At 33.5% G+C, this 14,261-nt stretch overlaps 1 protein-coding gene across 1 annotated transcript in view; it reads right to left on the minus strand.

Moving 5' to 3' along the window:
- Window positions 1–454: 454 nt before the first annotated feature.
- The window catches only part of Tacr3 (tachykinin receptor 3), an 80,108-nt gene continuing 66,301 nt past the window's right edge, over window positions 455–14,261 (minus strand). Inside the window, exons 4-5 of the mRNA XM_020153460.2 lie at window positions 5,961–6,157; window positions 455–4,531 (exon numbers count right to left, since the gene is read on the minus strand). Coding sequence (XP_020009049.2) covers window positions 4,219–4,531; window positions 5,961–6,157 — 510 coding nt within the window. The 3' untranslated portion in view covers window positions 455–4,218. The remainder of the gene's footprint in view (window positions 4,532–5,960; window positions 6,158–14,261) is intronic.

A 14,261-nucleotide genomic window follows, 5' to 3' on the forward strand; every position in this document is an offset into this window, starting at 1 on the left:
AAGTGTTAGATAGCTGTTAGCACGCTGGGATTCAAATTCTAGTCTTTCAGTTGGAATAGCCCAGATGCATAGTTCTATAATGCTATTCTCCACACACAGCAGTATGCACTTTTGCCTCTATTCCAGTTCACCTGTTCCTGTTCCCTATAGAGAATATTTTTCTAAATACTTTAGTAACTGCTCCTCATAAATGCTTTTTTCCTGAATCACAGCAACTTGGGAAAACTGACATTTTTATGTGGAAAAATAAGGAAGCACAATGTTGTTTGACGGATGGTTGGGTAAGTGTGTTTAAAAATGATAGAACCTTCTATAACTCATGTTTTGATAATAGGAAAATTATAGGGCTTTTCATTTTTTGTTATTTTAATGTATTTAAAGAAAAACACAGAAATTAGAATTGCCACATATTACCACATATGCAAAGGGTGTGAATTATTAAACATACTCATCATAATTTCCACAAGTTGAGAGTACTTTATTCACTAGCTATAAATTTTATATACATTAATTTCTTATATAAACATATTTTTTCACTAATATATATTAAACATACAATTAATGACTTTGTACAGCCCTATTGGGCATTATTCTTCATTCCTGCTTGGCCTGGAGGTAAATCGTTCAAATCTTATTATCTGCATGGCCAGGGTTATGCTTGATGTCCTTAGCTTTGGCACACTGTCAAAAGACAAATGGAGCTCAAACTGCTAGGTGTTCAATTATAAGATGTTAAATTGTTTTAAATCTTCTGTTTTTGTGTTTGATGGGATAATTTACCAGACACTAACTACAGGTTTTCTAAGGAAATTATGTATTAACAAAAATCAAATCCAAATTTTGAACTGGCCAGCACTGATTGTTCATTTTTTTGTGTTTGTTAGGTTTTAGACTGAACTGAGCCTCTTGGTATTCTGTGTGAATGTTAAGAGTGGAGGTCCTTTGAAGTCGGGCAGATTTCTGCTTAGAAAAGATTCCGAGTAACTGGAAAAGAACATGAATTTGACTGTTGGGTCAGAGATGTCACTGTCATAAACTTGGGAGGTGGAGTAATGCAATGGTATACCAAACTGCTAAAAAAAAGAAATTAGATCAGTCCTAAGTAACTATTTTATTGCTTTCCATGTAGGAAATTTCAAGGATTTTGTACAGATTAAAAATAAGGAAAATATTTTTATTTAGCCTTTTCTCTTAAAAAGAGAGAACTTAAAATGATGCAAGGATTTTTGATTTTTTTCAGATTCTTTCAAAATATTTTGAATTTTCTGAATATGTAAAACCTAAGATCTTTTAACTGTCTGCCCACTTTTCTGAGTCAGTATTTGCCTGCAAACAATGAAAAGTATTCACATTGAACTTTAACTTCAGAGGGTGGAGTAAATTTTGGAGGCAAATTGTTCTGAACCCTATCAAATAAGAAAACTCTGAAAGATTTAGTTAAAGTGAGTCCCACTGATGCTGGCTTCCATGTGAATTTTCCTATGATTCTCAGCATCAAAATTCAGAGGAGAGTGCTTAACTCATCTTTTTCACTCAATTATTTTCTTATTATTGTTTAGATTTCTGAACTTAAAAATTCTGACATATAAATTTTGGTTTAAAAGCAATGAGTACTAGTAAATGAAGTCCGTTTTCCTTAAAAAAATATTAAAAAGTGGAGGTGTAAACTTGCTCAAAGTGCACCATACACATGAATAGAATCGACACAATGAAATCCCCTATATTACTAATGTATTCTAGCTCAAAAATAAAATAAAAGTAATTTGAAAACATGGAAAAATATGAAAAAGATACTATCTGGACCTTGGGTACTTCTGTCATATTACAAGGGATGATGTTCAGTAAGCAAAGCAACAACAAATCTACTCAAGAAAAAAATCTAAACAAACAAACAAACAAACAAAAAAACGATCAGGACAATATCGTTCCTCAGAAATATGTCAGTGAATTCCCCTGAATTTCCTTATCATGTGTGAAGGACAGTAGTTATGTTTTTCAAAGTATGGTAGTGGAGGCTGACTGCATTAAATTTGAAGGCCAAACTTTACATTCATGTTCTAAGGCAGAACATGGTCCCATGTATCTTGTACGTAATTAAACTAATCTCATGCAACTCACAAATTTAAGAAGAAAATTATACTTGCTTTTATACACTAAATTTTTTTCTTCACACGTTTACATTTGATAAACTTAAAAGTTTTAGAAATGAACATTTCAAACACATTCAAACAATTAGGTATTAAATCATAATAAATTTGCTTGTCTAAAACATGCACATAAGCTTTATAGACAATATTATTTGTGGCAACCCTGTAATGAACACTTACAATTTTAGAATTAATTTTAAATTCAATTTTTGAAGTTGTTACATTCATTATATGACTGTATATGTCTGTACACCCATATATATGTCTGTTTGCTTTTTGGTATCATTAAAAGAAATGCAACTCAAACACATATGACTAGGTTGTTTAGACTTTCGACACTTCATAACAATTAGATATTTCTGGTTTTGGCTTCAAAATAGGGAGGAGGGTTGGAAAATTAATGCCATGACAGTAATAAACCATGATTTGCCTTTGGATAATTGTTTTAATCCTACTCTTCAAAAATATGTTTTGTTCTTATTTTGATGGTGGTGTAACAATCAAGTATTGGAGGTAATTATTTTAGACAATTTTTTAAAAACCTAACAGAATAGTTTAAAGGGAAAGTTTGTACTACACATCTACCTTTTCAGAAAGTTTGTGGTATCTTGAGTAGGATTGACAGTATTCGTAATTTAAGGAAAGATGACTTATAAGGACTGAGGTCTGGAAGATAAATGCTACACTTATAGGTGCTCCTTGTCTTGTTATGGGTCTCAGAAGTTTGCCTATTGTATATGCATGTGTGTGTGTATTATATTTTGTTGTTGTAGTAAAATGGGTGCTTTAGGATCATAGAGATTTGGAATGATCTAAGCAAGGAAAAGAAGTCTCTGTGTAGAAGGGTGTGTAATATACTTTTGATTACCTGGTATTAACTCATATGTATCCAAACTATTATCCAGCTTTCTTTTAAACAAATTGTCTTGCCTTTCTACATCTTGTTTTATTTACTTATCCAGATATTAGCATTTTCAACTACATTTACTTTTGTAATTCTTACTACTTTTTCCTCTAAGGATTTGCACTTGATATATCTCTGATACTTTCCCCTAGCCTTCATTTCTTTTTCAATGAGAGGAGAGGAGAACACGATACAGTTCATAAAATTAATGTATGGAACTTTCTCTTTGGGCTTGAGGGGAGAACCAGCTGCTTTTGAAGCTGGGAGATGCTCCTGTCTACTTCATACCTGTGAATTAATATCTGTAGTTCTTGTTTGAAAACTGGTAGTGAGTAATAGAGGCAAATGTGACTCTTTCCTTCTGCCTTAGAAGCATTTCTAGTGTCTTACAATCTATTTAATTTAAAAAAATCTGTTAAAAATAAAGAGGATGAAAGGAGTTTTCTTTATCCTTTTAAGGTCTTAAATTTGACTACATATTACCTTGGCATTTACTAGATGTACTGGTCAAAATTAAATAATTATTTTTTTCTTTTGAAGTCACTTTTTCAGAAAAATGATCAAGAGAATGACATATGTACCTAATGACTTGGTTAGATTTCCTTTTCAGTTAAATATCTTGGAGGAAATCTTTAAATGTTTTAAAGTTTTCCTTCTACAAAGTGAGTTTTTTGAACAAAGACTTACATTACTTCTCACTTTTTGAGGTTAATTTCCATCCCTCTTGTGGGAAAATGTGTCAATTAACATTTCCATTTTATAGCTGTAGATTTAAAAGTTTCATTTTACACAGATTTTGTTTCCTTTTACTCACATTACATTAAAGTTTCTTTGATCTTTTGGAAAAACTGTCATTTTACTATCACAAATACACTTTGAAATTTTTAAATGAAAGAAATTGGACACTTTACAAGTATTTTTAGATACATAGTTTTGTTTGTCAATGTAACTTATAGTTTTCAGAAAATAAGTTTAAATTCCATTTTATTTTGAGGGAATCTAATATCTTAGTAGTGTCTTTGTTATATTTATATCTTAATCACAGCTGCCTAAACATTGCCCTTCTGTCTCCAGAGAGTACATAGGACAGGATCAATACACAGAATAATGGGGACTATACAGGTACAACAATGACTTCACTCTAATCTTTCACCTCAGGAAGTGGATTTAAGAATATTCATCCACAGAGGTATGGGGTGAGCTTATGAAACTTGAAGTGGTGGAGGCAGATTTGGAATTCCTGCGGGAGCAGCCATTGAAGTTTGGGTCCCTTGGTATTGCTCTCTTTTTCCGACTGGATTTGATGTTGTTTGCATCACTGTGGTCAAACACCACTGTCATGGATTCCATCCTGGTCATAGTGTACAGGCTGCTTTGCCGAGTTGGGTGGAACCTGGTGGACTTGAGCTCCAGCTCATCATAGCTAGAGACTTGGATGAAAGGACACCAGCGAAATGCTCTCTTGAAGCCAGCTCGAAATCTGAGAAAGCAGACCACAGAAAGAAAAAAAATTTCAAGTGGACATTTCCTTCAGCTGCCACAGAAAACCTTACTTAAGGCGGTTAAGCAACAATGTTTTTGAATTTGATTTTCTACTCAAACTTAGATTCTCTGCTAAAGAATTAACATTAGTTCTTTAAGTTATTGTTTAAATAGAACCTTAATTTCTATCAGCAAGAATTGTGTCATCAAATAGCAAAAGCACAGCATGAGGGTATCAATTGCCAAAGAAACGGTACCTTCTTGCAGTAATTTTATACATTTACATGAGTATAATTGCATTAGGATAGCCAGTTAAGGCACTTGAAATGAAATGCTGTATTTCAAAATAGCTTCTCCAGAAATAATTCACATTTATAAAGTCTCATTTAATGTTAAAATTAATTGTTAATATTAGTGGTTCTTATATAATTACATATGAAAGTGTGAAATCCTTTTCTTTCTTTATGAACCATGGAATGAAGTTGATTAAAAGAAGATGTACTGCTTGTGGGGTGGCTTAAATTGAGATATGGCTTATGCAATTAGTGAAAAAGAGTAGGAGTTAATTAAGTATTTAGCACATTTAGAGCCTCCACTGGGAAGACAGTTTAGGATTTAGATTACATAGTTACTTACAGAAAGAACCATTTCTACTAGTACATAAAACACATTGTTTTATTAGGGGAATTGTCATCCTATAAAATTTAGCCTACTCCTCTATGTTGAACACACAATCAAGGTATTTTTGTCCAGAAACTACATTTTACTATTTTACTCTTAAATTTGACTATACCCCTACTTATAAAAAACAAGAACAACAACCAAACCAACCAAACAAAAACTTTATAAATAGCTTCCCCTTGACTGTCCCAACTTGTTCCCAAGTCATCCCAGGTGGAATTTGTACCCTTTCTTAAACACGGGACCCTGCTCTGCAGGAAGGACTGTAGTTCTGCTTGTCCTTACTGTTCCACCACTGGCTTACAGAAACATCTATGTTGAAGTCTATTTACACGATATCCTTTCTAATAGAGTTCACTCCTATACACAATCATCTCTCCCTCTACATTTTTAGGAAGAGCTCTCATTTCTTCAAGGATCTGAGTACATTTTTAATTCAACATCTCAAGTCATGAGGGCATTTCTTTTTCTTTAGCAGATAAAATTCTGAAGAGTTTGAAGGGAGAAGTTGGCCCAAATAAAAATTACTTAGACCCTCTAAAAACATTGTATGTGTATGTAAGTTTTAACGTACATTTTGTAAAGTAGTGACAAGTCTTAAAAAATCAATCTCTGTGCTGCTTTTGGTGAATTTTTACATTCTCCTTATTTCTGTTTTTTAAATTAGTGCCAAGAAACTAGAACAATATGTGCTCTAATGAAGGTAGGAATGACAAGAAACTTGCATTTGGAAGTTTTGTTTTTACCTCTTATTCAGACAGCAGTAGATGATGGGGTTGTACATGGTTGAGCTCATTGCCAGCCAAAAGCTAGCCAGATAGACCTGCTGGATGTATTTCCATCTATTTAGCTGTTGATAGACTGCAGTAAGAATGAAGTAAATATGGTAGGGAAGCCAGCAGATGGCAAATGTCACCACGACAATAATCATCATTTTTACCACCTTGAAAGAAAGAAAGAAGTCACTTTTGGGAAATTTAAAAGTCATTAAATACAAGAGTATCAATAGCTTACAGAAATCATATTTTTCTGCCAATATAGTTAAATGCATAAAATATACAGCATGTCTAATAGTCTGAGGAAATATCACTAACTTTAAGTCTATAAATAGGAAACTGGCTTGTATATCTGCTTTGTATATCACCTGTTATGAGTTTGGTAAACATAGATCATTTTCTTTAATTCCATAGCTTTGAATCTTAATATCCTAGAAGGCCCTGGAGAAATAGACTGTCAACTTCTATTTCTCCTTTACTTGTCCTTGAATTTCTGAAAGGCACAGAGAACCCAGAAATATAACAGTCTCTAGTTTATAGTGTAGATAAATAAATAGATATGGGATTATGAATGAGGAATGATGACATATAATTTCTAACAGGAGGTTTAATGGGGGACGTCTTATATATTTCTGAATGAAATAAAATCTCTTCAATTTTCTGTCTATAAGAAAGGTAGAATCAAAGGTACTAAACACCGAGCAGTGTGACTTTGTTATACAAGAGAATTGAAATAACATTATCTGATTATCTCTTTTAATATTTCCTATAATTAATCAGACTCCTAAATTTGTTCACACATCTTAAGAAATTTTGAATTTATAAAAAGTTTAGAATGAGAATATTAAACAAAACAATTTTAAGGGTTACCAGCAGTCAGATTAACACAAATCAGACAAAACCATGATATAAGGCCCATGAGGTATCTTAGTACTAGGAAAATACATTATTTATAAGACAGACTTGTCATTTGACTGCAAGTTGTAAATTTCAATGAAAGATGGCAAGGTTAAGAGGCATGAGAGACATTATTTTAGAAACAGACAAAGCATGAAATGGATCAATGTGGAAGGCAAAGCTTCCCTTAGGGCCTAAACAATGTACCATCCAGGTGACTGGTATTGAACTGATGGAAATTAACCATCAGAGCAGAAAATCCAGGCCAACAGCTCACCGAATGTTATCACTGGGCTCACCATGTAAAGTCGTTTGATTTTTTTTCTCAGTGTTCTTTTCAGTAGAACTGCATTCATATTTCTGCACTTTGTCTCACGTGTCTTATTGGCACACTTGTGGACTCCATGTCATAGTTATACCTTGATTTAGATTTATGCAACATGGTACCTATATTTAACAACTTATTGTCTTTCAATTGCACATTAGGAAACTGGGGCAAAACCATTTGACCACTGTGATTCATCAGATAACTTCTTCTGGAGAAGACGTTTTTGTCGTTGTTTTGGTTTGTTTTCTTGAAGTGCTAGATTTTGAGCCCAGGGCCTGTGCACAAGCCAGGTTAATTCCCAAGCCCAAAGTAAAGGTCTTTAAAATGCAGACTCTTAAATCTTCTTTGTTTTATTCTTATAGTTGAAAACATTTGCTGAATATCAGTTGGGTCTAGAAAATAATATGATAGAGGAACAATTCCTTGCCCTAAAGCTTACAATATAATGAAAAAAGTGATAAAAATATTTGTAAAAATGCATAGACATGTGCTGAGTACAAATGTCTATAAATTGAAAATAATATTTATGAGAATGTATTTGTTGTAATAAAAGGATGACTGAATGCATGCATGTTAACTACAGGCTTTTGAGATAATTAGAGAGAATGAAATGACTTCTATTGACATTATTAGTCTTGATTATGAGAATATTCTACTATTCCTTGAGCAGCAGAGGTAATCTTCTGCCTCAGATTGTTCTCTGTGGCTCCTCCCATTCTCTAGAGCACTCTTCTACTAGTTATTCCCACTGTCTAATTTCCTCATCTCCTTTAAGCTTTTGTACAATAGTCAATTCTTTCATGACTCCTGTTTTAACAATTTATTTAGTATCCTAAGCTACCTTTCTAGCACAATCACAATTCCCTAACTTTTTCCTTGTTTTCATTTATCTATATTTTCTTTTTACTTTGTATCTCCTGGTGCTATAACATAAAAGATCAAGACTTTTCTGCTTTTGCACACTAATGCATTCCAGGTATGTAGACTGAACTGATACACGTAGGGCACTCAAAAACTTTAAATAAAAGGTTGAAAATGAATATAAAATGAAAGAAATTAAAAGACAAGTAAGTGGTGAAGCAATTTCCAGGATTTTAACAGTCATTAGCTACAGGTATCATTTTTTTCTCTAAGTTTAAATGGGAATGTGTACAAAATAAGCATGCCATTTTCTGCCATTTCCTCTTTCTGGCAAATAAATTCAGGTGAAAAGAATGAGTACAAAAATATATGCATATGTCTTTTAGATATATGAGAGCATGAAATTCTGAACTTCTGAATAAGTTAAGAACAAGTAAAGTATCTGTGAACACAGAATTAATTTGAATCCTTTCATACAGACCCAAATTGTCTATACATGAAATTATTTTCCAATAATACTGAAAACCTACTAAGGTTATTAGTCTTTTTAAATGGTTTCCAGCCATCAATGAAGAAAAAATTAAAATACACGTGGAGAATGGAGTAAAGGTTTCAAGTAACTTATAATTCACATATATAGGGTTATTAGACCTTCTTTAAAAGGATTTAGAAATGTACTTCAATATTTGTAGGAAAAACCAAAGAGACCCTGGGAGAAAGGCACTTCTAAAGTGAAATAAGCATTATATTTTATTCGTTTCTATAAAATACTGTTACCTTAGTTCTCTGCTCAAAACTTTGTACAAATTTGAAATGCCAAACTTTTGGGAACTTAATACAAATGGCACTTGGGTAGGAGAAATTATTTTGCTTTGTGAAACACTAAAATAATAATAAATACCACAATAATAAAATACTGAGGAAATGTACTCTTCAAAGCACAAAGTTTGAACAATGATAAGTGTGCAAATTCAGTGAGCACTTACCACTGTGTTGCAGGGTTGGATCACAGCTCTAGCACAGAAGGTTATAATGCTAAGCAGTACAGACAATCAGCTGGCAGAGTCCTGAAGCTCTTGAGAGTTTTAGGCACAATGAGAGTTTGGGGTAGAGAAGATTCAAATATTTCATCATGTCTTAACAAATTTTATGTATTGTAACTGGATTTAAAAGTTGATTGATGTTGAGTATTTCTTAAAGCTCAAAGATGTATCTTGCTTCTGAGGCAATCATAAGGCAGCATGTATGGCTGTGGCCACTCATTGTCCTTAGTACAGGAAATTATTAGCAGGAGGGGAAAGGGAGCTGGTGACAATTGATGTAGTTCTTACAAAGTTGTGGTGCTTGTTTTTAGTAGTTAAGAATTCACTTTAACCACATAAACAGGATTGAAATGTATATCATATGTTAGTGAGAGTAAGCTTTGGATAGCTTTTCTTTATGTATTAAAGGGGAACTTGTGCTGGTTAGGCTGAAATGCCTGCAGCTATTCTTATCTATCATCTTCAGTTAGAGTAGGATGGATGATTTTGAGGCTTATGTCAAAAAAGAATTAGTCTAAGGTATTAAACAAAATACTGCCAACCATTAAAAAATCCAGGTGCCATTTTCTTCAGTATAGTATTTATTCTTTCTAATATATGAACTAGAAAGGGTCAACCCTGTTGACATGTAACTTCTTGCTTTGATTAAAATCTTCTCAGAGCATGTGATTTAAAGAACCATCTGATGGACTATATTCTACCATGCCTGTGTACCTGTACTCTGCATAAGTGTACTCAAATGGACCAATGCATTTCATTAATGAAAATTACAGGCCTGCTTATTTTAATCACAAATTATTAAGCTAAAACAATGCCCTTAAGTGTAGATTATAGCAAAATGTTAATAAAAGCACCTAAATTTCAAATACTTCTTTATGAGCTATGTAAGATTGACATTTCATACTATAGTTACAAAGACTATGCTTAAGAATTTCAGTCCCAAGGGAGAAAATATGAACTTACTAATACCTGTGGAAACAGTGTAGGGTGGCCAGAGGATGTACTGAATTTTGCCAGTAATTTTAGGTTCTGGTGAGAATATAGGCATATTCTGTTACTGTCATCCAAGAAATTGGACATCATTATCAATTCCAATGAGCATATACATCCAATTAACATTAGTCCACAATAATGCCTACTTGAAATTATGGGAAATCCAAACAAATGAGAAAAACTATGTGTACATACATGCAAATAAAGAAAGTGCATGTGTGTTGTGTTTGTAATCTATTTCTTTATGTTTGTTAGCCACATTTCATTTTTAATGTTATTTTATTTATCTACTGGAAACTTAGATTTTAAGAGTCAATATAAGATTTTTGGCTTCATTAAACCAAAGAAAAGGATTTAGCTATAAAAAAGAGAATACGGGTGGCATTAGGAAAGTGAGTAATTTAAAGCAGAGAGAATAAAGACTGATTTTTATGGGATCAAGAAAATAAATGAGATGTAAAAATACAGAGGTTTGTTATGATCTGAATTGTGTCCCCTACAAAGTCATATGTTGAGTTTCAAGTACCCAGTACCTCAGAGTGTGACTATATTTGGTCTTAAAAGAAGTGATTCAGTTAAAATGTGGTTTCAGAATGGGCCCTAATCCAATAACTTCCTTTTAAGCACAGATTACACACAAAGGGAAGACCATGTAAAGACAAGGAGAAGCTGGCTCTCTTTATGCTAGGGAGAGAAAGCTCAGAAGAAACTGACACTGATGCTACTTTTTTTCTTGGACATCTAGCCTCCAGAATTGTAAGAAAGTAAACTTTGTTATTTAACAACCCAGTCTGTGGTGTTTTGTTGCCCTAGTAAACTAATATGGATTTGGTAATGAGGAGCAGGGTTATACAGTAACAAATATTTAGAAATATGAAGGAAGCTTTGGAACTAGGTAATTGGTACAGGCTGAAAGAATTTTGAAATGTAAGAAAAAAATATAAGAAAAACCTAGAATGCCTTGAAGACAGATGCCTTTTAGACAGGTGAATTCTAGTGAGGGCTCAGGAAGAAAGAAGAAGAGTAGAGAAAGATTTTATGGTATTGATAGAAAAATGAACATTAAAGATCCTTCTGTAATGTCTTGGATGGAGTTCATAAAATGTTATTAAATATCAGAGTAAAAACAAGTCATGTAAAATGCAAAAGAACTTAGCCAAATTATATTCTAACATTTCATGGAAGGTAATTGTAAGTGATTAACTTTGGGGCTAAGGAGATTTCTAAGCAAAATTTGAGGACATGGCTTAGTTTTTCCTTGCTGCTTCTGGTAAAATGTAAGAAGAGAAAGATAAATTAAAGATGGAATTATTTTAAAAAAAAGGAACCGGAACTTGAAGATTTGGAAAGTTCTCAGTCTATCTATATTGTAAAATCTCAGCAAGGATATTTTGGAAAGAACATTTGTGTTGTGTCCTAGTCATCATTGGATAAAGAGACTGTGAGAGAATGACTTAAGCACCTAATTAGGTGTGTCAGCAATAGGCAGAAATAAAGATATGTTTTTACAAGTAGAAAATCTCTCAACTCTGAACTGAAGAGGACAGAGATGACACTCTATAGGTCAGGACAATAGAACTTACCCTGCTGCAAACGTGCTTTATTTTTCAAGGAAAGGGAATAAAGACACCAAAAGCAGTTTATAGGTTGTCAGAGACATCACCACTACCATGGATCCAGAGGTACAAATTGGAATGCAGGGCTATTTCCAACTCAGTTCCAAAGGGATTGAGGTGTTGTCCAGGAGTAAGGGAGTAGCTACTGCCCTTATTAATCCAGAGGACATAGCTTTGAGCTAAAGAGCATTATTCTCAAGAATTAAAATTAATGAGCTTTTCCCTGCTAACTTTCAAACTTTCTTGGGACCCATCATCACTTTTCTCTTTCTAACTTCTCCCTTTTAGAATGGGAATGTCTGTACTATACCTTTCTCACCATTGTATGTTGCAAACAGGTAATTTGACTGGCTTCACAGACTTACAGCTAGAGAGGAATTTTGGAGCAGTCTGAAACTTACCTCAAGTGTCAGCCATACTTCAATTAAATGGAAATATAGGTGAGATTTTTGAACTTAGAGTTGATACTGAAATAGGTGAAGACTTTTGGGACTATTCAGAGGAGACAAATGCATTTTGCATTTGAGACGCACATGGATTTTGGCAAAATATTATGGATTGAATTGTATCCACACTGAAATTTATATATTGAAGTCCAAATCCAGAATGTGACTGTATTTGAATAGATGATCATTAAAGAAATTAAGAAGGTGAATATGGCTAATGTACTCTCTATACAAGAATGAATATAGAATTTTTAAACCTGTTGAAGCCACCATAAAAAGTTGACTAAGGTAGAAAGAAGAAAAATAGATGAAATGAACCAATTCAGGTTCATGGAAATGTCACAAGGAAACTCCCTATGTAGCTCTCTTAAACAAACAAAAATGTCCTTTTTTTCATTTACAAAATCAGAGAACGGGGGGCGGGCAGTACAGTCCCTGCCTGAGGAGATGGTACCAATGAGAGGGAGGAGGAGGTGGAGAAAGGGGATGGGAGGGTGAATATGTTACAAATACTGTGTGCACATGTATGTAAATAGAAAAATGCTACCTGTTGAAACTATTCCAGGAATTGTGGAAGGGGGGGATAAAGGAGAATGATGGAAAGAGTGAATTTAACTATGATATATTTGATATATAGAAAGAACATTTGTAAATGCCACAATGTACCCCCACTTAGCACAATAAAAAAGAAGTAATTAAATTGAATTACGATAAGGTCATTAGGGTTGGCACTAATCCAATGTGATTAAAAAGAAGAGATTTGTGCACAGACATACAGAGGGAAGAGCTTGTGAAGACACAGGGGATTGTAGCCATCTCTAAACCTCAGAAAAAACTAACCCTATTGACACCTGGATCTCAGATGTATAGCTTTCAAAACTGGGAGAAATATATTTCTGTTGTTTAAGGCATCAGGCCTAAGCATTTGTTATGATAGTCTGAGCAGATGTCTTAAATACAATGTTTGAATTGCTGAGAACAGTATGTCATGTGACTTCATTCCAGCAAAGTAGGAAGCAAAATACAGTACAGGGGCCCAGTGAAAAAGGAGATCTCAGAAGTGTTTAGATTACCTGTAGAATTGTTTTCATCAATGTAAGGGGTAGACCAGAGACTTTGTTTCCAACAGTTGAGCCTCTTCAAGGTTATAGATGATCTTCATAACAAGCAGTTTTCCATGCTAACTTCCTCATAATAAAAAGAATGATAAGTTCACAGAAAGCTTGCTTGCTGAATGAGGTTATAGATTCGTCTTGGTTTTTATGCAAATCAAAAATCCAATTGCATCTGTCACTTGAGCTTAGACTGAAGAGTGATCCCTTTGATGATAGAAAAAGACTTCTTACTTAACATTTAGGTATTAACCTCTAAAGGAACAGAGCTGATATAATTTGGTTTTTAGACAAAGAGAATTAAAATAGAAAATAGCCAGAAAACAAGTTCCATGGTTTGAAAAAACAATAGGAATACATGTGTTCATCAGGATTTCGGGGATCCAAATAATCCAGGTCAATTTCAAAAATAATTTTCAACAATAATTTATGAGAAAAGACATTTTTCTATTCTCCAAATATTGGGGCTGATTTATGTTTTTGAGGCTTCTGTTATATTGGAACAGGAAAGAATGTCAAATATGATTTTAAAATGTGGTCTACTTTAAAGGTATATATTTAAAAAATTAACACAAAAGTGCAATAGGTATACACTATTCATAATATCTAGAAAAAATATATAAAATATCTATTCATAATGGAGCACCAGAAGGTAGTCATGTAATGGGAATGGAAGTTTAAAATTTTTTGATTGTTTTCTGCTTTTACTTATGGAGATTGGCTTGTTACCATGTGACTACACAAAGTAGAGAGCAAGTACCTGCCTCTGCATTTCAAATATTTCTCTTGTAAATTCTGGAAGGCATAGCAGTATTTTTAAATTTCCCCCTCACTCCTGGTGCTCTATATGTGTGCTTTTGTCATTTTACCTGTCAAATATCCATTTCCCTATTTTTCTTCTTACTACCATCCTGTAACCAGTTTCTGTTGAGTCAGATTCTGCACTGCTAAATGCAATGCTGAGCACCCTGGAGG

Source organism: Castor canadensis, chromosome 9 (genome assembly GCF_047511655.1).
Source record: "Castor canadensis chromosome 9, mCasCan1.hap1v2, whole genome shotgun sequence".
NCBI classification, from domain to species: domain Eukaryota; kingdom Metazoa; phylum Chordata; class Mammalia; order Rodentia; family Castoridae; genus Castor; species Castor canadensis.